General features: G+C 42.6%; 1 protein-coding gene across 14 annotated transcripts in view; it reads right to left on the bottom strand.

Moving 5' to 3' along the window:
* KMT2A (lysine methyltransferase 2A) overlaps positions 1–26,464 on the bottom strand; it is a 92,439-nt gene extending 65,975 nt beyond the window's left edge. For 2 of the 14 annotated variants that reach the window (XM_063636538.1, XM_055273303.2), the window contains exons 1-2: positions 25,876–26,464; positions 23,704–23,802 (exon numbers count right to left, since the gene is read on the bottom strand). In XM_063636538.1, coding sequence (XP_063492608.1) covers positions 23,704–23,802; positions 25,876–26,307 — 531 coding nt within the window. In that variant the 5' untranslated portion in view covers positions 26,308–26,464. The remainder of the gene's footprint in view (positions 1–23,703; positions 23,803–25,875) is intronic. The other 12 variants (XM_055273302.2, XM_063636539.1, XM_055273307.2 and 9 more) reach the window with 9 other exon arrangements.
* Between the last annotated feature and the right edge of the window lie 205 nt (positions 26,465–26,669).

Below are 26,669 nucleotides of genomic sequence, written 5' to 3'. Positions count from 1 at the left end.
AAGTAAAGCCAAGTTGAGGAAGCACTGGGAAAGAAGGCTACAAGAGGGTGCTGCAGCTGGGCATGGTGGTTCACACCTGTAATCCCAGCACTTTGGAAGGTAGAGATGGGTGGGTCACCTGAGGCCAGGAGTTCGAGATCAGCCTGGCCAGCATGGCGAAACCCCGTCTCAACAAAATATACAAAAATTATCCAGGTATGGTGGCACGCGCCTATAGTCCCAGCTACTCGGGAGGCTGAGGCACGAGAATTACTTGAACCTGGGAGGCAGAGGTTGCACTGAGCCAAAAGCTCGCACCACTGCACTCCAGCCTGGGTGATAAAGCGAAACTCCGTCTCAAAAATAAATAAATAAATAAATAAATAAAGAGGGTGCTGCAAAAAAGTCCTCCTTTCACTGCACTATCATGAGCAACAGGCTTCTCATTTTGCTCCATCACCCCCCTTAAGCACGTGGGGTCCCTGGAGGTTGGAAACAAGGTAAGAGTGTTGGCTTCCCAAGGATTTAAACTTACCTAGAAATCAAAAGACTAAGGTAATATGTGTATAAAAAAGACAAAAGAAGCTACAATTAAATCCACGTTTGGCATCGTGGCATCATAAGCCTGGACAGCCCTGAAGAGAGAGGGTACCGGAGACATCATGCTATACATGACTAAGGACTCCTGGGAACTGGGCCCAGGCAACCATTCATCACACATACTTTTCCTTTCAACATGGCCTACTCTGATGAACACAGCATTCCAAGACAGTATAGCCACAAAACCTAAACCTTGCTGACACCGATGTCCTTGGAGACCAGATCACCAAGATTTCATTTTCTCACCAGAAAAGAGAGAAAAACACCCCTGCCAAGTAGAGCACTGTAAAATACTGTTAACTCATATTTAGCTTCCAGTGATTAAGACAGCAAATTAAGCTATGTAATGTCACTTCCTAAGTTAAATCTAACTGTAAAAATAATAAACATGTAGAACTTCTTTCTGACCCCTGCAACTCCACTCTGGGGTAACCAGTTATTTGAGAGCTTCCAAACATACCTTTACCACTAAATTCACCTTATTCATAAATATCTTAATATTCAGAAATTTTATTTTAGTGGCAAAGTTTTAATTCTTTAGTGGCTGGTTATTTTTGTGAGTGACGAAGCAACAGGAATATTTCTCCCACAAAAGAACCTAAGTGAACCCCAAATAAGTATTACACATAATGTTTGTGTATAAAATGTAAGGTATATTAGAAAAATACATGAAATTCCGTGTTTCAAGAAATTATGTACTACTAAGACAACTTTTCAAACAAAGCAATATTTAATTCATTTGTTCATTCAAAAAACATTTATACACTTGCCCTAGGGCTATATGTTCCAGATACAACATTGAGTAAGACACGATTCCTGCTCCCAAGAAGCATCTAAGGCAGACAGGCAGTGTGCAATTTCAGCCTTCCTTTTAAAAATCAGTCTCATTAAAATGTCACTAAAGAATAGCTGGGTATGGTGGTGTGCGCCTGTAGTCCCAACTATTTGGGAGGCTGAAACAGAAGGATCACTGGAGACCAGGAGTTCAAGGCTGTGGTGCCCTATTATTGCACCTGTGAATCCACTGCACTCCAGCCTGAGCAACATGGCCAGATCCTGTCTCTAAAAAAACAATGTTACTGAAGGATAAAATACTATGTAATTCATATTCTGGAATAAAAAAATTTTGCTTAAATCTTGAAGGCTGGGTGTAGTGTCTCATGACTGTAAACCCAGCATTTTGTGAGGCCAAGGCAGGTGGATTGCTTGAGCTCAGGGAGTTCGAGACCAGGCTGGGCAACATGGTGAGACCCCCATCTCCACTAAAAATACAAAAAAATAGCTGGGTGTGTTGGTGCATGCCTGTGGTCCAGCTACTCTGGAGGCTGAGGTAGGAGGATCCTTGAGCCTGGGGGATGGAGATTGCAGTGGGCTGAGATCATGCCACTGCACTCCAGCCTGGGTGACAGAGCAAGTCCCTATCTCAGAAAAAAAAAAAAAAAGTTTATTCTTCTTTCTATATTAGTATGTGGTTCATGGAGAAATATTCAAATTTCAAAATTCTTCCAAAGGATGGCAATGTATATCTCCATTCCTCAGTATTGTAACTAGGCACTCCAGAGCTAGAAATCTGAGTTTAGGCAATCAAGACCTAAATTATCTATAGTAATTAGATGGGACAGTTTCTAGTAATACCACTGATCTCATAAAATTTCAACTGATAAACTGTAATGTTTTCTTCCCTACCCCCAACTAAAATGCATAGCTTTTAGTTCTTCCTTAAATTCTTCCCAGTTGGGCCTGGGGCAGTGGCTCAAGCCTGTAATCCCAGCACTTTGGGAGGCCAAGGCAGGCAGATCACTTCAGGTCAGGAGTTTGAGACCATCCTGACATGACCAGAGACATGGTGAAACCCTGTCTCTACCAAAAATACAAAAATTAGCCGGGCGTGGTAGTGCGTGCCTGTAATCCTAGCTACTTGGGAGGCTGAGGCAGGAGAATTGCTTGAACCTGGGGCTGGGGGTTGGGAGGGCCGGGTAGAGGATGCAGTGAGCCAAGAGCTCATGCCACTGTACTCCGGCCTGGGCAACGGAGCAAGACTCCATCTCAAAAAAAAAAATTATTTTCAATATACCAGAGCAAAATCACTCGCCTAGAGTTCTTTACCTACCAGGCTAAGATAGAGGCTCCAAAACTACTTTGAGAATTCCTCTATTGAATAAGTTCCAATACTCCTGGCCTCAGATGAATACAGCCTAGGATGACTTTGCTCACATCCTCACCTTCCTTTTCTAGCAAGAGACTCCTAGGTACTTCACAGCATTTAATTAAGTGGTAGGCATCTCAAACATGCCCTTTAGCACCTGTATCTTACCATTCTTCTGTTTCCAAAATTTTTAGTTTTATGAAAAATCAGGGCCTGGCATGGTGGCTCACATCTGTAATCCCAGCACTTTGGGAGGCTGAGATGGATGGATCATTTGAGGCCAGAGTTCAAGATCAGCCTGGCCAACATGGTGAAACCCTGTCTCTACTAAAATTAAAAATTTGGTGGGCGTAGTGATGCATGCCTTTAATCCCAGCTTCTTGGGTAGCTGATGCACAAGAATCACTTGAACCCAGGAGGCAGAGGTTGCCGTGAGCTGAGATTGTGCACTGCACTCCAGCCTGGGTAACAGAGCAAGACTCTGTCTCAAAGGGAAAAAAAAAAAAGAGTTTGAAAAATCAAATTCCTTCAATTACAAAACTAATTTCAATGAATCAATTGAAAATAACATCAATACCATAGACAGTATCAAAATCACTCCTGATGCACTTGTTTTTTGAAATACTTTGTTTTGAAGGCTTCTAGTACCATTATATATCATTCAATCAAATGAGGAGGCCACAGGAGAACTAACAAAATTACTGAGAACAACTAAAGTTGAAGAAATATCCAGGAGGTAATCTGTGCATCTTGGCAGCGATAAGTTTAAAAAGAATACCACTTCCCGTTTGGGAATTTATTCCAGGTAGCTATCACTTCAGCTGGCACATTTCCCCTTGTGGCTACTGCTACAAGCTTTACAATACCAAGGTCTTAATGTTGCACCTTAAAGACATGCTCACATAATTACTAGTATTAGCAGAAGGAATTTTAAAAAATGTGTTCACACATTTGTCTTCTTTAGAGTGTGTACTCTGAGGATAGAAACAGTTTCCCTATTCATTTTTGTATTTCTAATATCTAGCACAAATTTGGCACCTGATAAATGTTTGTAAAATGAAAATAAAAGAAATGCAATAAACTTGTTTTAAAAACATTAAATACCGACTGTGGTAATAGTACTATAGTAGAAAATACTGAGGGACTTCAAAGAATTACACAACATGATTCTTACTTTTAAGAATCCATAGGGGCAGGACGAGGTGGCTCACACCTGAAATCCTAACAATGGGAGGCCGAGAAGGAAGGATGGCTTGAGCCCAGCAGTTCTAGACCAGCCTAGTTCTAGACCAACATAGTGAAATGTTCTCTCTACAAAAAATAGAAAAAATTAACTAGGTGTGGTAGGTGCCTGCAGTCCCAGCTACTTGGGAGGTTGAGGTGGGAGAATCACTTAAGTCCAGACACTGCACTCCAGGCTGGGTGACAGAGTGAGACCCTGTCTCAAAAATAAAACAAAATAAAATAAATTTGAAAGCATCTCAAAAAAAAAAAATGCATAGGGAGAATGCCCTCAGGTTGGGAGGACAGACTGTACCAATTCATTCATTCACTCACTCATTAAAATATATATCGGCCATTCCCAGGCTACGGTATGAAAACAGAGATAAAGGACAGCTTCTATCTTTAAGGACCTGCTAGTCTTAAAAACAGATGAGTAAATTAATGAAAAATCGCATGTTGCCTGCTATGCTAGAGGAAGACACTGCTAGAGGAGCACAGCAGAAAGACAATTAACCCAGTCAAGGAGAAAGGATCGGGAAAGCCATTGCAGAGAGGATGAAAACTTAATCTTTCGAAGGATGATAAAGCTGGTGGGGGGTGGGGGAGGAGTGTACTGCAAGCAGAGAGAATAACACATACAAAGGCACAGAGGCACAAAAGAATGTGGCATGGAGTGAAATTAAAAACAGTTCCACATGACTGAGGCCTTAGCTGATGTGGGAAAGGGGCAAAAGATATTGAGGGGAAAAAAAGGCGGTCAGGCGTGGTGGCTCACACCTGTAATCCCAGCACTTTGGGAGGCCAAGGCAGGCAGATCATGAGGTCAGGAGTTTGAAACCAGCTTGGCCAACATGGTGAAACCCCATCTCTACTAAAAAAATACAAAAAAAAAAAATTAGCCAGGTGTGGTGGTGGGCACCTGTAGTCCCAGCTACTCAGGAGGCTGAGGCGGAGAATTGCTTGAACCCAGGAGGCCGAGGTTGCAGTGAGCCAAGATCATGCCACTGCACTCCAGGCTGGGTGACAGAGCAAGACTCTGTCTTAAAAAAAAAAAAAAAAAAAAAAAAAGGCAGGAGGTGTATCATGAAAGGTCTTCTATGCCTTCATGAGTTTGAAGTTTATCTTTGAGTTAGTGTAGACCTCATCCTGAAGGCTATAGCACATTAGTGACTCTGGTAAGAGAGAAGCATGATTAGATTTGGATTTTCGCTGCCAAAAGCTATGACAGCAGTAGAGAAGTAGAGGCAGGAAGAACAGTTATAAAATGACTGTAGTGGCCATAGGGATTAAGGGGAAAAGGACAGATCCCATAGACATTAGGAGGCAAAATGGACAAGACTTTGACATAAAGGTTTAAGGGAGTGCAAAGAATCAATAAAACACTTGTGGATGTCTGGCTTAGGTTGATTAGGTTTATGGTGGTATTTACCAAGACTGGGAACACAGAAAGGAGACAGGTTTAAAGGAGTGGGAAGAGAGATCATTTTAGACATCTGAATTTGAAATGTTTATCCACGTTGTCTAAAGGGTATAATGATCTGAAGAAAACACATCTGACTCAATGAATATATGAATGCTGAAACTGTGTATGAATTCAATCACCCAGGGAAAGAATATAGTACTGACAGAAAAGGAGGGTAGATGGCAGAGCTCTGAGGAATACCTATATACTTAGAAATATACAGGCATGCCAGGCGCGGCGGCTCATGCCTGTAATCCCAGCACTTTGGGAGGCCAAGGCGGGTGAATCATGAGGTCAGGAGTTTGAGACCAGCCTGGCCAAGATAGTGAAAACCCACCTGCGTGGTGGCAGGTGCCTGTAATCCCAGCTACTTGGGAGGCTGAGGCAAGAGAATCGCTTGAGCCCAGGAGGCGGAGGTTGCAGTAAACCAAGGTCACGCCATCGCACTCCAGCCTGGGCGACAGTGTGAGACTCTGTCTCCAAAAAAAAGGTTCATTTTTTAAATTTTTAGTAGAAATGAGGTCTCACTATGTTGCCCAGGCTGGTCTGAAACTTCTGAGCTCAAGCAATCCTCCCAAAGTGCTGGGATTACAGGCGTTAGCCACCATGCATGGCCCTAAAAGTTTTAAAGAATGCAGCTCTGAAGGAAATAGATCATGAAGGTAATGAGCAATGGCTCATTAACAGTAACAGGGAGAGGCCAGATGCAGTGGCTCACATCTATAATCCTAGCACTTTGGGGGCCTGAGGCAGTGGGATGTTCCAGGAGTTTGAGATCAGCCTGGGCAACATAGGGAGATGACTTGTTTACAAAAAAATTAAAAATGTATTAAAAATGTAGCCAGGGCTGGGCACAGTGGCTCATGCCTCTAATCCTAGCACTGTGGGAGGCTGAGCCAGGCAGCTTGCTTGAGCCAGCAGTTCAAGAACAGCCTGGGCAACAATGTGAAACCCCATCTCTACAAAAAAAAAAAAAAAAAAATCAGCTGGGTGTAGTGGCTTGTGCCTGCAGTCTCAACTACTCGGAAGGCTGAGATGGGAGGATCACCACAGCCCAGGAGGTCAAGGTTGCAGTGAGCCATGATTGCGCCACTGAACTCCAGCCTGGATAACAGAGTGAGACCCTGACTCAAAAAAAAAAAAAAAAAAAAAAAAAAAATAATAATAATAATAATAATAATAAGGGGCAGAGAGGGGGAAGAAAATCAGATGCAAGGATTGGAGGATTGGTAAAAACTGATTAGGCTGAAAAGGGGTAGCCACAGTAGGGCCAAGATAGAAGACAAATGAAATATCAGAACCTTGTTAATTCTTGTATGGTCAAAGTGAATGCAATGAACACAGACTGCTACCATTGGTTCTCAAATGTAGAGAAGGCATTAACTGTGAAGTTTATTCTGGAAATGGTATATATAATGAACTAGAGTAAGAAAGACTTAAAAAACGGGGACCAGATAGCAGGCTACAGGCATAATTCAAATATGACTGTCATTCAATCATTCAATAAGTATTTACTGAGTATTGCCAGGTACTGTTTAACTCTCAAGATACCTGTAAAGAACTAACAAAATTCCTGCCCCATGAAGCTACAATCTAATGGAGAGACAGAAAATAAACATATAACATAAATAAAAGACACTAGGGGCTGGGCATGGTGGCTCTCGCCTGTAATCCTAGCTACCAGGAAGGCTGAGGCAGGAGGTTCATGTGAGCCCAAGAGTTTCAGGCTGCAGTGAACTGACTGAGCCACTGCACTCCAACCTGGGTGACAGAGTGAAACCCCGTCTCTAAGAAGAAAAAAGACACTAGGACAGTAAGAATTGACAGGAATGGGGGGTGGGGAGGTGTTAGCTGTGGGGTTATATTCACTAGGGTGGTCAGGAAAGGCTTCTCTAAGGTAATAGTTTACCGAAGATTGGAAAACTATGGGCCACAGGCCGAATTTGGCCCACCATCTATTGTTTGTTCTGTGAGTTAAAATTAAAAAAAAAAAAAATTAACTTTTATTTTTAATTTTATTAATTTAATTTTTAATTTAACTTTTTTAAAGTCAAAAGAATATTTTGTGTACATGAAAACTATATAAAATTCAAATTTCTGTGTTCATAAATAAAATTGTATTGGAACGTGGCCACATAGAATTGTTGATGGACAGACAGTCCCTGACTTGCCATGGTTTGACTTACAATTTTTGACTTTACGATGAGCTTATAAGTGTATTAAATGTATCTTTGACTTATGACATTTTTGATTTATGGGTTTTTCAGGATGTAGCCCCATCATAAGTTGGGGAGCATCTGTATTGCCTATGGTTGCTTTTGCACTACAACAACAGAGTTGAGTAGTTTCAACAGAGGCCATCTGGCCCTTTGCAGAAAAAAACTTGCCAAACCTGGTTAGGCCTAAATGAGAAAAAGTCAGACATATAAAAACCTTGGTGGAGTAGTGTTCTAGCCTGAGAGCAAGTGCAAAGGCCCCAAGACAGCAACAGGCACAGCATGCATGACAGACAGAAAAAGGCTAGTGTGGCTATATAGCAGAATGGATGAGAATGAGAAGAGACAACGCTCAAGAAGTAGGCTTGACCAGAGGCCAGATTACGTGTGGCTTTGTTGGCCATAGTAAGGAACCTGGATTTATCCTAGCAGTGTGGGGAGACACAGATAGGTTTAAAGTAAAGGAATAGGATTTGATACCAGAGTTTACTGTTGCTATGTGAGGAACAAACTTTAGTGAGGTAGTAACACAAGCAAGTCCAACCAAGAGACTATAATGGGAGAGTCTGAGGTTTTGGCAGCAAAGTTGTTGAGAAGTAGTTGAATTTAGGGCTTATTTTGGATGTAACGCAGACAGAATTTGCTGATGGGATAGATGTGGGATGTGAATAAAACAGATAAATCGACGATAACTCTTACATCTTAGGCCTGAGCAACTGGATTTTTGGTGGAATAATTAAGAAACAAAGAGACTGGGAATGGAAAAGGTTTGAGGATGAAAGTCAAGACTTTTTAGATATGGTAAGTATGAGATATCTATTAGGCATCCAAGTGCTTCAATGATTATGTTTCCTTGCCTATGAAATGGGAATAGTAGTGATACTTCAGACAATGGTCATGAAGGTTAGGTGACATAATTCATGTGAAGTGCTCAGAATATAGCCTGGCCCACAATAAACACTCAGTAAATATTAGCCAAATGGAAATATCAAATAGGCAGCGGGCTATACAAGCCTGGAACTCTGAGAAGTGGTCAGTGTTAGAGAAAAAGATTTCTTAGTTCTCAGCGTATAGATGAGGCCTGGATGAGATGACCTAGGAAGAGTGTGTAGACAGAGAAGGCAGTGAAAAGTAGACTCCTGGGAACCTCAGACATTCAGGAGAGTTAAGCAGAGGAGGGAAGCCATACAGAATACTGAAAATTAACAGTCAATGAGTTAAGAAGAAAAACAGGTGAGTACAATGTTTAAAAAAAATCCAAGAAGGGAGTGGTCAGCTGGTTCAAATGCTGCCAAAGGGTTTAACAAGATGAAGACTGAGAATTATCTATTCAATCCGGTAAAACAGAGCTCCTTGAGGACTTTGACAAGAGCTATTTCAGAGGCATCATGGGGATAAAAGCCCAACTGGAGTAGCTGAAGGAAGAATGAAAGGTGAGAAAGTAGAAATAGCAATTACACACAGCACTTTCAAGTTTTGCTGTGAAAAGGGAGAAAAGAATCAGGTAGCAGCTAGAGGTGGACGTGGGGTCAAGCGTTTTTTAAAGGATTATATTAAGGCAGTTTTATATGGTGATGGGACCAATCTAGTTGTGAGAGAGAAATTACCTATGCAGCAGGAGAGATGAGATAACTGCAGGTACAACCCTGACTAGATGAGAGGAGATGGAATCCAGAGCTCAAATGGAGAGGTTGGCCTTAGATAGAAGGGGGCACTTCGGCCAGGCACAGTGGCTCACGCCTGTAATCCCAGCACTTTGGGAGGCCGAGGTGGGCAGATCACGAGGTCAGGAGTTCGAGACCAGCCTGGCCAATATGGTGAAACCCTGTCTCTACTAAAAATACAAAAATTAGTACGGCGTGGTGGCGGGCGCCTATAATCCCAGCTACTTGGGGGGCTGAGGCAGAAGAATCGCTGGAACCCAGGAGGTGGAGGTTGCTGTGAGCCGAGATTGCGCCACTGCACTCCAGCCTGGGCAACACAGTGAGACTCCATCTCAAAAAAAAAAAAGAAAAAGAAAAGGAGGGCCGGGCGCGGTGGCTCAAGCCTGTAATCCCAGCACTTTGGGAGGCCGAGGCGGGCGGATCACGAGGTCAGGAGATCGAGACCATCCTGGCTAACACGGTGAAACCCTGTCTCTACTAAAAATACAAAAAATTAGCCGGGCGTGTTGGCAGGCGCCTGTAGTCCCAGCTCCTCGGGAGGCTGAGGCAGGAGAATGGCCTGAACCCGGGAGGCGGAGCTTGCAGTGAGCCGAGATCGCGCCACTGCACTCCAGCCTGGGTGACACAGCAAGACTCCGTCTCAAAAAAAAAAAAAAAAAGAAAAGGAGGGGACACTTCTTTGATTGTAGAAGGCAGCAGAGCATGTAGTCACATCTAAGTTCCATTTTAACAGGAGGCAAAAAGTTTTGTTTTTTTGAGACAGGGTCTTATTCTGTTGCCTAGGCTGGAGTGCAGTGGTATGATCATACCTCACTGCAGCCTCCTATTCCTGGGCTTAAGTGATGCTCCCATCTCAGCCTCCTGAGGAGCTGGGACTACAGTGCTCACCACCATGCCTGGTTATTCTTATTCTGTTGTAGAGAAGGGGTCTCACTATGTTGTTCAGACTGTCTTGAACTCCTGAGCTCATGCAGTCCTTCCTCTTTGGCCTCCCAAAGTGCTGGCATTACAGGCGTGAGCCACCATGCCTGACTGAAAAAGCTATTACATACTTTGAGAACATTTAAAATCTCCTGATTCAGAGCCAGACGTAGTTGTGTGCACCGTAGTTTCAGCTATTTGGGAGGCTGAGGGAGTAGAATCGCTTAAGCTCAGGATTTCAAGGCTGTAATACATGATGATTATGCCTGTGAACAGCCACCACCCTCCAGCGCAGGTAACATAGTGAGACCTCGTCTCTTAAAAAAACAAAAAGCAAACAAAGAAAAACCCTCCTGATTCATGTACTACATTTGGTATAAGACAACTGACTCAAGAATCACTAAATCCGTAAATGAAGAATAGTTGAATTGCTCCCAAGGACAATTCTGTTAACATTAGTTCTGAAGCACCTTCAAATTATCAATTTCCAAAGTATCTTGCAAAGTATTAAAAATGTTAATAATTACATTCCTGCTATATTTTAAGCTGAGCTCATTAAAAAGAATGAGAGGCTGGGCATGGTGGGTCACACCTATAATCCTAGCACTTTGAGAGGTCAAGGCAGGACGACGGCTTGAGCCCGGGAGTTGGTGAGACCCCATCTCTACAAAAAAAAAAAAAAAAAAAAAAAATTCACTTTGGGAGGCCAAGGTGGGTGGATCACCTGAGGTCAGGAGTTCGAGATCAGCCTGGCTAACACGGTAAAACCCCGTCTCTACTAAAAACATAAAAAATTAGCCAAATGTGGTGGCATGTGCCTGTAGTCCCAGTTACTCAGGAGGCTGAGGCACGAGAATCACTTGAGCCCAGGAGGTGGAGGTTGCAGTGAGCCAAAATTGCGCCACTGCACTCCAGCCTGGGTGACAGGGCAAGACTCTGTCTCAAAAGAGAAAAGAAAATTAAAAATTAGTCAGGCATGGTGTCGTGAGCCTATGGTCCCAGCTACTCAGGAGGCTGAGGAAGGAGGATCCCTTGAGCCCAGGAGTTTGAGGCTGCAGTGAGCTGTGTTTGTGCCACTGCATCCCAGCCTGGGTGGAAGAGCAAAAACCTGTCTCTTTAAAAAAAAAAAAAAGAATTAGATAGCAAGTTTCATGAGGGAAGGGACGTCTCCAATGGTAGAGCCCCAGTAGCTGGTCATCTACCTAGAGTATAAAAGATGTTCTTTGAAAAATGAATTGGATTTTTCAATTTCTATTTCTTACTTTGTAATGCAATATTTATGATGGCCATTTTTAGGAAGATGAGCCTCTTTGCAGACACTTTTTCATTATTTGTAGTAGAAAAAATATGTAGTGACACCTGTAAATCATTTCCAAATGCAGAGCAGAGTATAAAAATAATGCTGCTCAATCAGTAAGAAAAGTATAATATACCCAAGCGTAGTCAAATACTCAGACATCAAGGGGCAAACTTCTTAAGCCAAAATGGTTAATGAAATTCAACCAGTCAAGAAATGTATGCTGTTATTGAACTGACATCATATTCTCTTGTGAACAGACTGTCAGGGGCAGGAACAAGGGCAGATTCTCTCTGGTTATTGGTGCATCAAGAGAACAATGATTATTTGAATGCATAACAGATAGGAAGAGATTGAAACTGTTTAAATATGATCTCTGCCTGATATTGAGAAATGTTAACACAAAAAGGTCACTTGGGATTAAAGAGCGCTAAGACAATAATTCTCTGTTCTTCAATAACAACAGAAGGTAAAAATTTCACCCACACAAGAATGAAGTCTAGTTTTCAAATATTTAATTCAATTCTACCTAGCAATTGTCACCTAAGAAACACAAATGCTACTCACTTTGTAACTAGAGAAACAGGTAGTACCCCTCATCCCCACTCTATGTCAACAAGAATAAGCAGCAAAGATGCTGAAAACAGCAAAGCAAATGAGACAGGGGTGAACTCCACCCACCCTGCTTCAGAAAAATAGGTAGTCATAAAGTAGCTTATCTGTCTTAAAAAAAAACACAAAAAAACAAAAAACAGCAAAATGAATGCACTACTTCAGATAGTAAACTATTCTGATTCCTGGCAATGCCTCAAATTATTCTGCAGAATTAAAAAACAACTCAAGAAAGGTGTATTTCCAGAATCCTCAGGTTCCAAGTCTGAACTGGTTTATCTACTTGCTAAAGCAGAAAAAATAAGCCCACTTAACTGATTCACTGTAGAAAATTAAGTTAAGCATCACAATCACAGTGTTTATTTTTCTCTAACAGGAAAGTACCATAAATGACCAGATTGATTTGAATGGGCTAGAAAAATTAAACAAACACCAACTTTATTTTCACATATGGTTCTTTTTATTACAAGAAATTTTGGTCCCCCATATGACAAGTTTAAGTGGTTAACTTCATTTTGAGCTACATGCTCATTCAACTACAAACTTCTACTATAAAACTCAGTTTTTTTCTTCCGTTTGTTGTTCTTATCCTGGTGCAAAAGTCAGGTTACATCTTTCCTTCTGGGAAGATGTGCTGTTGAATGACCAATAGTAATGGGAGTAACACTGAGGAATCCACAACTTCCTTCTTTCTAAAGGTAAACAGGGTTATCTCTCCGTAAAGTCAGTTTGCTGAAGGAGCAGTGTAAAATTAGATGACAAAAGTGAACATTCTTCTTGGCAAAATAACACCGAAGCCTCAAAGTCAGCCAATACAATTTTTTTTCTTTTTCTTTTTTTTGTTTTTGAGATGGAGTCTCACTCTGTTGCCCAGGCTGGAGTGCAGGGTCATGATCATGGCTCACTGCAGCCTTGACCCATTGGGCTCAAGCAATCCTCCCATCACTGCTTCCTGAGTAGCTGGGACTACAAGGCGCAGGTCACCATGCTTGGCTAATTTTTTTTTTTAATTTTTTAAATTTTAAATTTTTATTTTGTAGAGATCAGGTCTTACCAAGTTGCCCAGGCTAGTCTTGAACTCCTGGCCTTAAGCAATCCTCCCACCTCAGCCTCCCACAGTGCTGGTATTACAGTTGTGAGCCACTGTGCCCAGCCCACCAACACAATTTTGACTTATCATTTTTTAGGAATATTCAAATATATGAGTTGGGAAATTTTGTGTTCTTAATATTTTGTAAAACCAGTTGGTCTCTTTTGGCTACCACATCATATTTGGAAGTTTGCCATCACATTCTGAGAAGCCTACATTAGGTGGCATTAACCTATTAAAAAAAGAAAGTCCCTGGTATTTTTTATTACTCCAACACTTGAATCTCTCAAGTAGGACAAAGAATTGTAAGAGAATTCGTCTTAGCTTTTATAATCCTGTTTTCTGAATTTATACAAGCAGTTTTATGAATTTTATATCTCTTGTTTTCTGAATGTATGACAAGCAATTAAAAGTTATAGGGAAAGTATGAATTTGTTCTACTTCCAATTCCCAGAGTTTCTCAAATGACATCCAACTTTATAATCAAGGAGTCAAACTGCCCTTCGCTTTGCCAACAATTGCAGAATTCCTGCAACAATCCAGCTTCACCTATGAACTCCAGGCATTTTATGAGACTGGTTAAAAGTACAGACCATTTATTATATGCCACTTAAAAAATACTTAAGATATATAACTAATCTTAAATAAATCTAGTATCAGTTCACCTGAAAGAAGGAATTCATACATAATTCCAGTAGGAAATTCAAAAGTCCTAAAGCTTCAATAACCCAATGAAGGTTTTGGAGTTAAGAGCTAGTAGGAAAACTGGCTGGTGGTAATATCAGCTCTGCCCAGACTTTTGGTAATCTATATGAATAATCCCAATTCAAGTTTTCATTCTGACTGTACAGGAAATGCTTTCTGCAACCCAACATATCTAAAAAGGTTTCATTCTGAGTGATGCAAGCCCTCTACACAGCCTCAAAAGCCAAGGGTCAGAGGCTTTTATAATACTAACTAACATGAAGCAAACTTCTATTAGTTTAGAAATGATTTATAGCATTTGTTATAATGTATCCACAAGCAGTGACAGCCTTAACAAGAGCTATTTGGAACTATACCTCTTTAAATGACAACTGAAAATGGACATAAAAGCTACAAATACTTATTTGTTTCCTATATTGATGCCACACCTACTGTTTTCCTTGGTTTCTCTAGATGTTTAAGATTTCTCTCTTAGCTCCACTTACAAAATTTGTATTCTCCTATAAAGCCACTACAAAAACCATTACTTCATAAAGAAATTTCTCTGGAAGCTTCCTACTAGAAAGTAATTATTGCTTCGAGGAGCTGAATAAGAATTTATTTACTGATTCACAGAAGGAAAAGGTATCTTAAGAGGTCATTTTATACATATGTAGGCAGGACTGTACTTTTAAAATATACTTCCAGAGAAGATAATAAAATTATTTTGGTAACCTTTTTACCATGACTATAATGACAACCATCATTACCAATAAGTTCTTTACACAACTACTCCTGATTTCAGTTTAAACCTATTTTCTCTTATTCTGCTGTCAGTGGAGCTGGGAAACCGCTGGTTACCATTCCTAATAATGGATCCATTCATGTTTTTTGAAGAGTTATTAAGTTGCCTCTTAACCTTTCATTCTCTCAACCTTTCCTCACAGGACTGACTTCCAATCATATAATCATCTTTTGAGTCTCCTCAGAACCGTCTCCAAGGTCTCCTCATCCCTTTTAAGTTGAGGAACCTAGAAATGGAAACAACACTCAAGTAAGGGGATGATCAGTGCTAAGTATTATCTACATAAAAGATAATACCATCCCATCAGGATACCTTAACATCGCTTTCAAAACCCCAATCAATACCTTTACAAAAATGTCCCATCATGGCGCCTATTCTTTCCTTTGCCATACTTAAATTAGTATTTCTTAATGATTAGTCCAAATATTCTGTTCGTAGTCTTAAGTTCTCCTAGTTTATGTAATGTGTCCTAAAAGTTGTATGTACATCATCAAATTTTCAATTCAACAAATACTATATAAAAAGTCACCATTATAAAAAACATAAAATATAAATGACGACTTAGAAATGGCCTGTGTCTTAAGGGAGTCACCATCTAATGGGACAAAGACAGACACATTTGAAAAGTACCACAACATAAGGTATACTGGGTTAAATTTTTTAAGGATAACGTACAAAACACAAAAAGAAAACAGGAAAGAAGTTGAGTTTCAACTAGCAGTACAATCTGTGAAAACTTCATGGAAGAGTTAGGATCTGGGGATCTGAGTTGAACCATGGGAGATGAATAATAAGCCTAAGACAGGTCAAAATGGGAAAGACTTTAAGGCAAAGGAGAGGCTTTAGCAAAGGTACAAAGGCAGATAAACAAAGACTGTGGAGAACACCTAATAGTTCAGTAGTCCAATGTGGTTGAAGCAGTAACAATGTACATTCAGGAGACACGGTTCAAAATTTAGAAATACAGGCTAGCAAGATCATGCAGGGCTGAGAATCTTAAATTTTATTTCATATTCAGTGAGAAGCCAAAGGATTTTAGGAATAAAGTGACATAATCCGATCTGTATTTAAGAAAACCATTATATTGTGTAGCACTGTGTAGGGTGAAAAGATAGGTGGGAAGACCAATGAGAAGATTACCACAATAAACTATCCAAAAGTAATGGAAATTTAAACCAGGACAGCAGGAACAGAACAGCAGGGACAGATAAAAGAAACACTACAATAATATCATGGACAAGACTCAGAAATTGATTGGATGGGAGTGGGAAGAGAAAGGACTTAAAGATAGCACAGTGTAGAGAGCAAGAATCAACTTTCAAACAGATGTAGGTTCAGATTTAAATTCTAGCTCTGCCACTTACTAGCCATATAACTTAAGGAAAACTAACTTGTCTGTGCCTCAGTTTCTGAGGTGTATTGATGGTTTCTGATAGTGTACTGAGTATGTTAGCAAATCTTTTCTTTTCTTTCTTTTGAGACACAGTCTCACTCTATCCTCCAGGCCGGAATGCAGTGGTGTGATCTCGGCTCACTGCAACCTCTGCCTCCCGGGTTCAAGCGATTCTCATGCCTCAGCCTCTCAAGTAGCTGGGATTGCAGGTATGCACCACCACACGTAGCTAATTATTGTATTTTAAGTAGAGACAGGGTTCCACCATGTTGGCCAGGCTGGTCTCAAACTCCTGACCTCAAGTGATCTGCCTGCTTCGGCCTTCCAAAGTGTTGGGATTAGAGGATTGAGCCACCCCACCCGGCCTGCAAATCTTTTTAAAGAGAGTACAGCAAAACTGTACTTTTCTTTTTTTCTTTCTTTTTTTTTTGGAGACAGAGTCTTGCTGTCGCCCAGGCTGGAGTGTAGTGGCGTAATCTCAGCTTACTGCAACTTTCACCTCCTGGGTTCAGGCGATTCTCCTGCCTCAGCCTCCCGAGTAGCTGGGAATACAGGCGCTTGCCACAACGCCCAGCTAATTTTTGTATTTTTAGTAGAGACAGGGTTTCACCATGTTAGCCAGGCTGGTCTCGAACTCCTGACCTCAGGCAATCTTCCCACCTTGGCCTCCCAAAGTGCTGGGATTATAGGCGTGAGCCACTGCGCCCGGCCCAAAACTGTACTTTTCCTCCTTAAACACACTACTCTTTACTAGTTATTCTTAAACTCTAATCTGCTTTTGACCATTCTGCTCAAGTTCCAACCCCCAGAAATTGCAACCTACAATTCAGCATTTCTTCTATAATTAAATGGTTACTTGCATTGATCTCTGTAGACCAGCACTCATTCTCCTCAAGCTGACACTTAAGAACAAATGTCACCAAGTATAGACTAATGGGTCTGAACCTGGAGCCCAAGAACCCTGAAGCCTCAGAGCTTTTATAAGGAACAACCAAGTGCTCTCCTCATAAAAATATCAGGAACAGCCGGGCGCGGTGGCTCACGCGTATAATCCCAGCACTTTGGGAGGCCGAGGCGGGCGGATCACGAGGTCAGGAGATCGAGACCATGGTGAAACCCTGTCTCTACTAAAAATACAAAAAATTAGCCGGGCGTGGTGGCGGGCGCCTGTAGTCCCAGCTACTCGAAGAGGCTGAGGCAGGAGAATGGCGTGAACCCAGGAGGCGGAGCTTGCAGTGAGCCGAGATTGCGCCACTGCACTCCAGCTTGGTCGACAGAGCGAGACTCCGTCTCAAAAAAAAAAAAAAAAAAAAAAAAAAAAATATCAGGAACACTAGTTATAGAGACAACAGGTAGCAACCCCATTATAGCTGCCTTGGCCTGATAATTAGCAACTCATGGAGGCACTGTGTTCCTTGGTATCTTACTTGCCTATTTACCATCTTGTTCTCTTCTTTTTTGCCTTATCTTTAATATGTTTTAGTTGGACACTAATGTTGTTACCAAGATGGGTGGCTGGCCTTCAATTTGGTTCCACCTAGTTTACAGAAGAACTTGACACTCAGACTAACATCAAGAACATTCTAAGATTATAGCACTCAAATAGGTGTATGTATGCATACATATACAGGTATAACTTAATGTAATAAAAACCAGTTATTTTGATGAAAAAAAAAGATTATAATCCTGCTCTCCTTTCAATCTCTTTGTTCTAATAATTAGGGCTTCCTTTGTGCCAGGCAAAGTGCTAAGTGCTTACGTGCATGATCTCAATTAAGCCTCACAATGAGACTACGAAACATGAGTACCTCTGAGTTACAAATGAAGAAACAGAGGCATGGAGAGGTTCAAAAACTTTTCTGGTTGGGTGCAGTGCCTCACATTTGTAATCCCAACACTTTGGGAGGCTGAGGTGGGGGGACCACTTGAGGCCAGGAGTTCAAGACCAACCTGGGCAACATGGTGAGACTCCCATCTCTACAACAAATAAAACAATTAGCTGAGTGTGGTGGTGCATGCCTGTAGTCCCAGCTACTTAGGAGGCTGAGACGAGAGGATTGCTTCAGCCCTGGAGGTTGAGGCTGAAATGAAATGTTTGTGCCATTACACTCTAGCCTAGGCAACAGAGCAAGATCCTGTCTCAAACAAACCAAACAAAACACAAAAAAAAAAACTTTTTTAAGATGGCTGAGCTTAGATTTGAACTCAGGCAGTTTAAATCCACAGCCCATGGTCTTAACAACTCTTAATTACTGTGCTAAACTATCTCACACCACTACAGTTTAGATTATGAGATTCTCCCTTTCTTCTGTAAAGGTATTTATATATGCACAAATAAAAAATCCTAGCCAAAGAGATTACAAAAGGATTTCCTCATTAGCTAAGCTTAAAGAGATGTTATCCACAAGGTTTTACTGCTTATAATTAAAGGCAATAATCTACGGACTATGTTTCTGTTTGATCTAAAAAGTGGTCAGTCCTCATGGATGGACAGAAGTTGAATATGGGTATGTGTAAATATTTATTTCTCTAGTGTAGGATATTTATTAGAGATAACAATTAACTTTTCCCTGGTGTTTAGAACTGAGATAGTATAAAGGAGAGCCTAAAGAAAAAACTTTTCTCCAAAACCCTTCTCACAAGTAATACCACTCTCCTAATTTAAGACAGAAAGCTACCATTACATTGATGCTGTAAAATGAGAACGAAACAATGATGCTTCAGCAAAGCATAGATAATACAAGTGGATCTCTCTAAAACATTACGAATGTTAGATTCATAGCTTTTGTTGCTGAAAGACGTCAAAACATCTATACCCAAACATTCCAACAAAACACAAAACCAGAAATGCAAGAAAATGGATAAAATACTATATATGGAAGAAACTCCAACTCCTGAAATAAATGCTACTGGACAGATGCTACCCGCTGGTACTTCACAGGGTACTGCTGTAGCAATAATTGAAGGTAAGATATCTGGGGAAATCCCTTCAGTCTATTTGTCAAATAGAAAAACAACCACTCATTTCAAGGGAAGGGGAATTTTCATACACTGCACACAAAACTGCCAACTAACTCTTATATCTTTGCTGTTTCCTTAAAACTAAAACTCATTAGGGCAATACATTCAATTCAACATTTAAAAGTTAAACCAAGCTTGGCCTCTTAGAAGTTTTGGACTAATCCTTCAAGGGGATTTATATCATCCACAATTACAAATCACGTAACAAAATTCTTCTTTCAAATGTCTTAAGTCTTTAGAAGCGAATGTTTAGCAGCAGCTGCAGTCTCATGGTTGGCTTCCCCTGGTGTGTAACCTGACAAGGTAAAAAACTCATTGAAATATTTAACAGTGGTGGTATGGATTTCTTTGGATAGGTCAAGAAAAGCAGCTCATCATTTTAAAAACATGAAGAACCATCTTATGGGAAGTCATTCCCTCAGTCCAAGTGTCTCTGTATTTCCTCAGGGTTTTTGCAGAGACTTTATTGAGGGAGAAAATGAAAAGGCTAACAAAAGGACCCCTTTTTTCTCCCTATTCCCAGCATAATCTACCTCAGCCACAGGGCCAGTAGCATCCACACTGTCATAAATGCCAGCAATTAGAGAATTAGGCCATAAAACCACCCACTCAGGTATAACAGTGCAGGCCTCCAGCTTTATTTAATGCATGCCATAAAAGATCCTGTACTTCCTTCTTCCAGGCCTTCTTCAACAACCAATGAAATGACAATAACAACAACAAAAATAGCCCTTTGTCTGCGTAACCTCGTACTGATGTGATCAATGAAGCCATCTGGGTCCAGGTAAAGGACTTAAGATTCCTTTTTCTTAATAAAAGATAGCATTTTCTCTAGCATGCCACATGTAGATCTAGTAAAGAACATACTGTATTTTGAATACGAAGGTCCTGGAAACTAAAGTCAAACTACTTTTTCCAGAAAAGCTATTTTATCTTATTCTGAAAATACTCTAGAAGCCTAGACAATTCCTGAACGTCTCAAGAAATAGTGGAGCCTACAAGGGTATTCTTAATTAACTCAACAATTTCCAGAACCTCCTAAAGTCTTTCTAATCAAAAGTTAACTCAGATCTCAAAGCTAACTTTAATTCAGTCTATGTCTCAAAGACGATACAACTTAGGAGCAATCAATAATTTCATCTGATTGTCTTGTCTTCAGCAACCTCAGAGTCCACAAAAATCACGAGTCTGAGATTTACTCCACGACAATATTTTACTCATCAAGCTTCATAAACCAGTCTAGATAAGATCCAAGGAAATACTTTGTAGCAGTGAACTCTGTGGCATCCTGTTTCCTACTAGTGCCTACAGGGTTAAGAATCTGATTAAAATGTAGGTACATCATGCCAGACTCATTAGTAATTTAACCTTTCTTAATCCCTGAAAATAACATATGCAAACAAAGGAAGGTCCCATCTCAGCAATCCTTGAATAAATTCCTCCCAAAGTAGTGATAGTCACAAAGCTTCCCCCTTCTCAAAGGTCTATGCCACTGGGCTCTCCACCTTGGCAGAGGAAGAATGGAAAGAGACAAGATATTCACAAAAGGCCCGAATGAAGGCCTTCAGTTAAGTGCTAGAAGGAAGCTGAAGCTCTGTGCCAACACTAGTGGAATGTGGGCAGGCACAAAGAGATCTTAATTAGGAGACCTACAATTAAAACACAGCGAGTTTCCAAAAGAGAGAGGCACTGCAGTCTGTTATGCCTCTGAGCAAGCAAAGCACTGTTGCCACCCCCTCTAGCCACAGGGTAAGGGAGGCAATTGGTATAGAGTCTGCACAGCTGCCCTACGGAAGGACAGCTCTAAGGTGAGCAAAGAGATGAGAATTAAGTCAAGATGGGAATAGTTTCTCTCAACTTCCAATAAGAAGATGCATCACTATTGTGTGAATGATGATTTCCTCCAGGAGTATGTGCCTTAAGATAATTAAATGGAAGTGAAAGATGGGGACATGTCATCTGGTTTTCAGTCACAGAGGAAGAAAAGTTCTAAAGACTGAATTTCTAATGCTCAGTATAAACCATTTCAGAACATATTAATAACTACGTCCTATGAAGTAGGTACTATCACTTCAGATTTACAAATACATTGATGTATTGGATTTTTCTTTTCATTCAAAATTCATACACCTACAGGAATATACCACCTAGACTGAAAATAACTTCTCTTTTGGATAGTCTGGAATTCACAACAATGAAAACACATTTAGCAAAACAAGAGGGCCTCTAAACACCAGATAATGCCTGGGATTCTGTAGGTTCTCAGAACTATGTGTAAGAACTTTATCCTCATTTTTCTTATAAATGAAACTGGTCAACTTCACCAAAGTCCTTATATTTTTTCCACACAACGAAAACAAACCTTCCAAGTTGAAATTTTTCCTCCTAATAATAATGCCAGTTATATGGGCAAATGTATAATCTGATATTAAAAATTACCAAACAGAATCCCAGCTACTCAGGAGGCTGAGGCAGGAGGATCAGGAGTTCAAGATGCACCTGGGCAACATAGTGAGGCCCTGACTCAAAAAAAAAAAAAAAAAAAAAACCAAAAATTATCAAATTGTCTCACTTGACTCTGACTTTTGAAATAAACTCAGAATAAGAAATTCTGATCTGACCAAAAATTTAATACAACAGAAAGGAATCATAATACTGACACAGAACAGATTCATGAGCTATTTAGTCCAAACTTTTCATTTTACAGATCAGAAATTTAAGGTTAAAAGTGAATTTGCCCAGGGTCTTGTAACTGTTCAGTAATGGAGATGAGAGCCCACATCCACTGACTTCTACTCGGAGGCTTCGTGCACTCCACTCTACTTGTGTTCCCTCCTTCATTTACCTTCTGCCAATCTTAGGACTAGCTGTGAAGGCAATGAAGGAGCAACTCCCACTCTTGGTACATACATGACCAGTCAACATTAAAAAAAAAAAAAAAAAAAAATCACACTCTCCTATTACCTTTCAGCTGCAGGAGTACTATCTTTTCAAGTCCAGTCCAAAAGCCTGTCTCAGTCCACATGAACTAAACTGCAATTTCAAGTGAAAAGAAATACACACCACTGCTGTAACTCAGGTTCAATTTGTATCTAATTAAAGTTTGCTATGTTATGATCAGGATGGAAATTTTGCTTTTAATATTTTGTGAAGTAGTAGGGAAGGTAACTGGATTATGACATTAATAAATGAAGACTAGTTACTGATAAATATACTGTTTCAGGGGTTTATTATTACAACAGCCTAACTTCTAGTCAACAGAAAGGGTGCTGCTGTACTATCTTTATTTAGATGGCAAAGTACAGTAGTATGAACATTACCTGAGACAATCCTTAGAAAAATGGGATACTGACACTACAGAGGGAAGGGGAAAGGCAAAAAATAGACCTCTGATTTCTTACAGTGCTCAATAAAATCTCAATTCTACTTCCTAATTGTCATACAAAGGAAGTTAGGAACCAACAGCAGTGAAGGACAAGTCTCCTATGGCTAAGGGAGTTCAAACAGCAAAGTCATCTGGAAGTTCTGTTACCTAGTTTTAGAAGTATTAACATAGGTGTTGTTAGAGGCAAGTTATAGTCATTATTCACTGAAGGCGAACCAGAGTTTAAAGAGGTTAGAATCATTTTGGATCATATAACCATTTCTTCATGAATCCAGATAAGACTTGAAATAGAGCTATCAGTGAGTTCTGAGAAGCAATCTTTAGAATTCTATGTCAGCCCAGGGTGAACCCTAAACTTCCCTTTTGGAACTTTATCATTGATTAGTAAGGCTATGTTAAAAAAAAAAAAAAAAAAATGCTTGGCTTCTACACTGAAAACTACCAGGTCAGAGGTTTACCACTACTCAATGCATACCATCAACTCATATTGGATTGCCTCAAACACCACATAAAAAGCTTACCCATGGAACAGAGCTCATTCAAGTCCAATTCAAAAAAAATACTCAAGTTTAATGTAAGGAGTCAACCACTCTTCTCATAATGAAGCAGCAACTACTGTTCAGGAAAAAGTTTTAAAGACAGAAACCTCTTATAAATATGATCCTATTTGAAATAACTGCAATTCCTTGACAGGCTTTACACTATATACTAGTGTTAAGAAAAACAAAACAGTAGTTTACAATTATCTCATAATGCCAGTAGATAAGAAAACGTTTAGCCCCTGATTAAAACTTTAAAAGTGATTTGTCAAAGACCAACAGATAAAATATTCTGGTGCCCAGACATTAGGTCCCTGAATCCAGGTGGCTCTCTTTCTAACCAGTCTCTTGAAAAACTATGATTGGAAGCTGTCAGCATAAAACTTTGCTTTTGAATATGTGATAATATTTGGAATGTGAATGCTTGGTCCTTCAATACAAAATAAATAAGCATACTGAACAAGAAGAAAATGCTTCTTAGGATCCCCTTAAAATGGACTAACTTCTCCTAACAGAGACTTTCTTATTAAACTCAAATATACACGGGGCTAAAATGCTACATATAACCAGGCAAGTCTCAATTTTGAAAATAAGCAGGTAAATGAAATGTCAGTTTTTTTCTTTTTTTTGCTGCTGTATCTTTTAAAAAAGCAAAATCAACTCACATTTAAGCACCAACTCCATGCAAGTAACCTGAACGGTTCAGTCTTTTTGTCATGTATGTGGCCTTTGGTTCTCCAACTACATGGGATCTGTGTTGTTAGCTTAAAAAATACAGAATTGGCCTTTCAAAAAAAAATAATAATCTACAGCAACCAATAAATAGTCTCAAACAACCCTGCTGACTGCAGCTGCCTTCTGAAGGCTGGGAAAAGGAGGTGGAGATAGAGCAAAGAGAGGCAGGGAAAGGGGACGCTGCAGCTAGCTACATAGCAAGGAACACGCCCCCATCATGTCCTCCTTGCTCTGTCAGAAGGCGGGTTGTTGTCAGTCTCCTGATCAGGCTGCCTTAGAAACGATTAAAAAAAAGGAGGCAGGAAGACTAACAACTAAAAAATGCCAGCTCCTTGAAAGGAGGGGCCGGGGTCCTTGGGATCTCCTCCCTCCCCTTCTTCCCAGGATCTTTCCGTAAATCTAAAGGGGTGTGGGGCACAATAGGGGACAAGGGGTTTGCCCAGGATATTTTGTGTGCACCAACGGCAGAGCACGCAGGAAACGGCTGGTTGTTATCTTTCCCTTTCTGTTTCAATCAAGAGCACTCCAGAGCAGCAACCCCCTACCCCCCTTCGCTTCAGCCCCTAGCAGCTGCTCTTCCTCCTCCTAGCATCCCCCATGCCATCCTCCCCCCTCTACAATTCAAACTCCCCCCTTCTGCATCCAATGGAAAACAAATGCGCAACGCCACTGGCTGAACCTGAACTCAACTTCCCTTCCCTGGGCAACTTTCCTTTTTGCTGAAGGGGGCTGAATAATATTTATAGAAGCAACTCCGTTCTTGCCCCAGTACTAATGGGGAAGGGGCAACGCTCTGACCCTTCATCCACCTTAGGTCCCTTTACAAGAATCAGAGACAACCCCAAGTCCTTTCTAAGGAATAACTTTGCTTGATAATCCTTTTTCTCCCATCCCAAAGCAACCACCACCACCACACTAAAGTATAACTGTCCCTTATCTACTCTCCTCACCCCAACCTGGCTTCCCCCACCCCTTCCAAGCCCCAGGACTGGCCTAGGAAAAGGTGGATCAATAATGAAATGACGAGAAGAGAAGGGCGGGAGGGAGCTCGGGTTGGAGACTGCGTGCTCTCAGGCGCAGTGGGTGGGGTAGGAGAGCAGCTGCTTCCCCTGGGAGGATGCTGCCTCAGTCCCCCCACAAACACCTCCCCTCACAGGGGCCCCCTTCCCCAGAGCTGGAGGGAAAGCCTGCCTCCTCTCCAGGGGGAGTGGTGGAAAGCTGCTCTTCTCTAAGCCTAGGGGACAGTGGACTATTTTCCCCTCCAAGATGCCACTAATCCTTCATTCTAAAGGAGGGAAAGGCTGGAGTGAAGGTAGAGTAATTCCCGGCTACCAATAGGCTAGAAACTGGCCCTGTAAGACGGGGGGAAGAGACTGCTGTATGAGGAATCACCGTTATCTTCAGAGGGAAAAGAGGTGAGACCAGGCAAGGTGCAGAGGAGAGGAGATTTTCCTCGGTGGGGTAGGGCGGTTTGGGGGAGGATCTGTCTGCTTGGGGTGGGGGTAGAGGGTGGAGGTGAAGGAAGGGGGAGTGGCTGGCAATATAGGGACCTGGCCCAGGGATGGGGCGAGGGTTCATCGGGTTTTCGAAAGCAAGGTGCTGGAAGGGACATCGATCCCCAAGGGCTAGGAGAACGTGGCCCTGGATGAGGCCATCACTCGAGAGATGCCCGAGAGGAAAACTGCCCTAGGAGTAACACATCTGCCCAGAGAGGGAGGCGGGGATGTGGCGGGATCAGGTCTCTAGGAGGGAGGGAGGGAGGAATCTTGCTCGGATGAGGTAATCTGTGAAAGGGAGGAGGGGTTCAGTCCCGGGATGGGAAACCCCGGCGAGGGGGTCTGTGCCAAGGGATTTGGGGAAGGGTCAGGGGGAGGAGAGCGGGGGGCAAACGCCCTCAGCCAGATGGGCCCAAACCCCGGGGTGGGGGCGTCTGGGGGTCTGCAGCCCTGCATGGGGGTCCCAAGATGGGAGAGCCATTCGCCCCGGGTCAGGGACCCCGAGATGGTCCCAGAATTGGGATGCTCCTCAATCCCGGATGGGGGAGGGGAGGGGGCTCCGCAGAGGGTCGAGACCCCGGACCTGGGGGTTCCTCGCCCCCTTACCTCTCCGCTGCCGCCTCCCCCGCCGCTCTCCCCAAACACGGCCCGGAACCGGCGCAGGTTGGTGCCGATGGCGGCCGAGACCTGCAGCGCCGCGTCGAAGCCCGGGCCCACCCGGAGCAGGGCTGGCCCTGAAGAGGCTGAGGACGATGACGAAGACGAAGACGAGGCGGACGACGAGGAGGCTGCTGAGGCGGCGGCCGCTCCCCCTGTAACCCCAGCCCCGCTGCTTCCCGCCGCCGCCGCCGCGGCCGCCACAGCCGGGGGGGAGGGGGGCGCCCCGGGGCCGCCACCGCCGACCGGGGGCCCGGGGGGAAGCAGCAGGGCCGGGACGCGTTGCCGCGGGGCGCCCCCTAGGCCCCGGCGCCCCCCGCCGCCGCCGCCCCCGGTGGTCCCGGGTCGGGCGGGGAAGCGCCACCGACAGCTGTGCGCCATGTTCGCCCCGTGAAGTGAAGCAGCGAGAGGGAGAGGCGACAACACAGGGGGGCGGGGAGGCGGAGGGGGGGGCACGGGGCCCCGGAACCTGCCTAACTCGCTCGGCGCCGCCCGGCCGCCTGCACCCTGCCGGCCGCTATGCAGAGCGCCGGGCCGCGCCCGCCAGCCCCGCAATCTGTATAGCGGCCTCGGGCCTCCGCCTCTGATGCCTGGGCGCTGCAACTCCATCCCGAGGCCCGGGCCGCCGCCTCCTGCCCGCCTGCCCGCCCCGCAACCTGGATAACTGCATGCCCCGCCCTCCGGGAGAGGCATTGCTCGGGAAAAGGAGGGGGGAAGGAAGCCCGGGAGCCCGGAGCAGAGCG

This window comes from Symphalangus syndactylus, chromosome 3 (assembly GCF_028878055.3).
Source record: "Symphalangus syndactylus isolate Jambi chromosome 3, NHGRI_mSymSyn1-v2.1_pri, whole genome shotgun sequence".
In the NCBI taxonomy this organism is placed as follows: Eukaryota; Metazoa; Chordata; class Mammalia; order Primates; family Hylobatidae; genus Symphalangus; species Symphalangus syndactylus.
The sequence above is the reverse complement of the archived record's forward strand: the minus strand, read 5'-3'. Positions and strand labels throughout refer to the sequence as shown.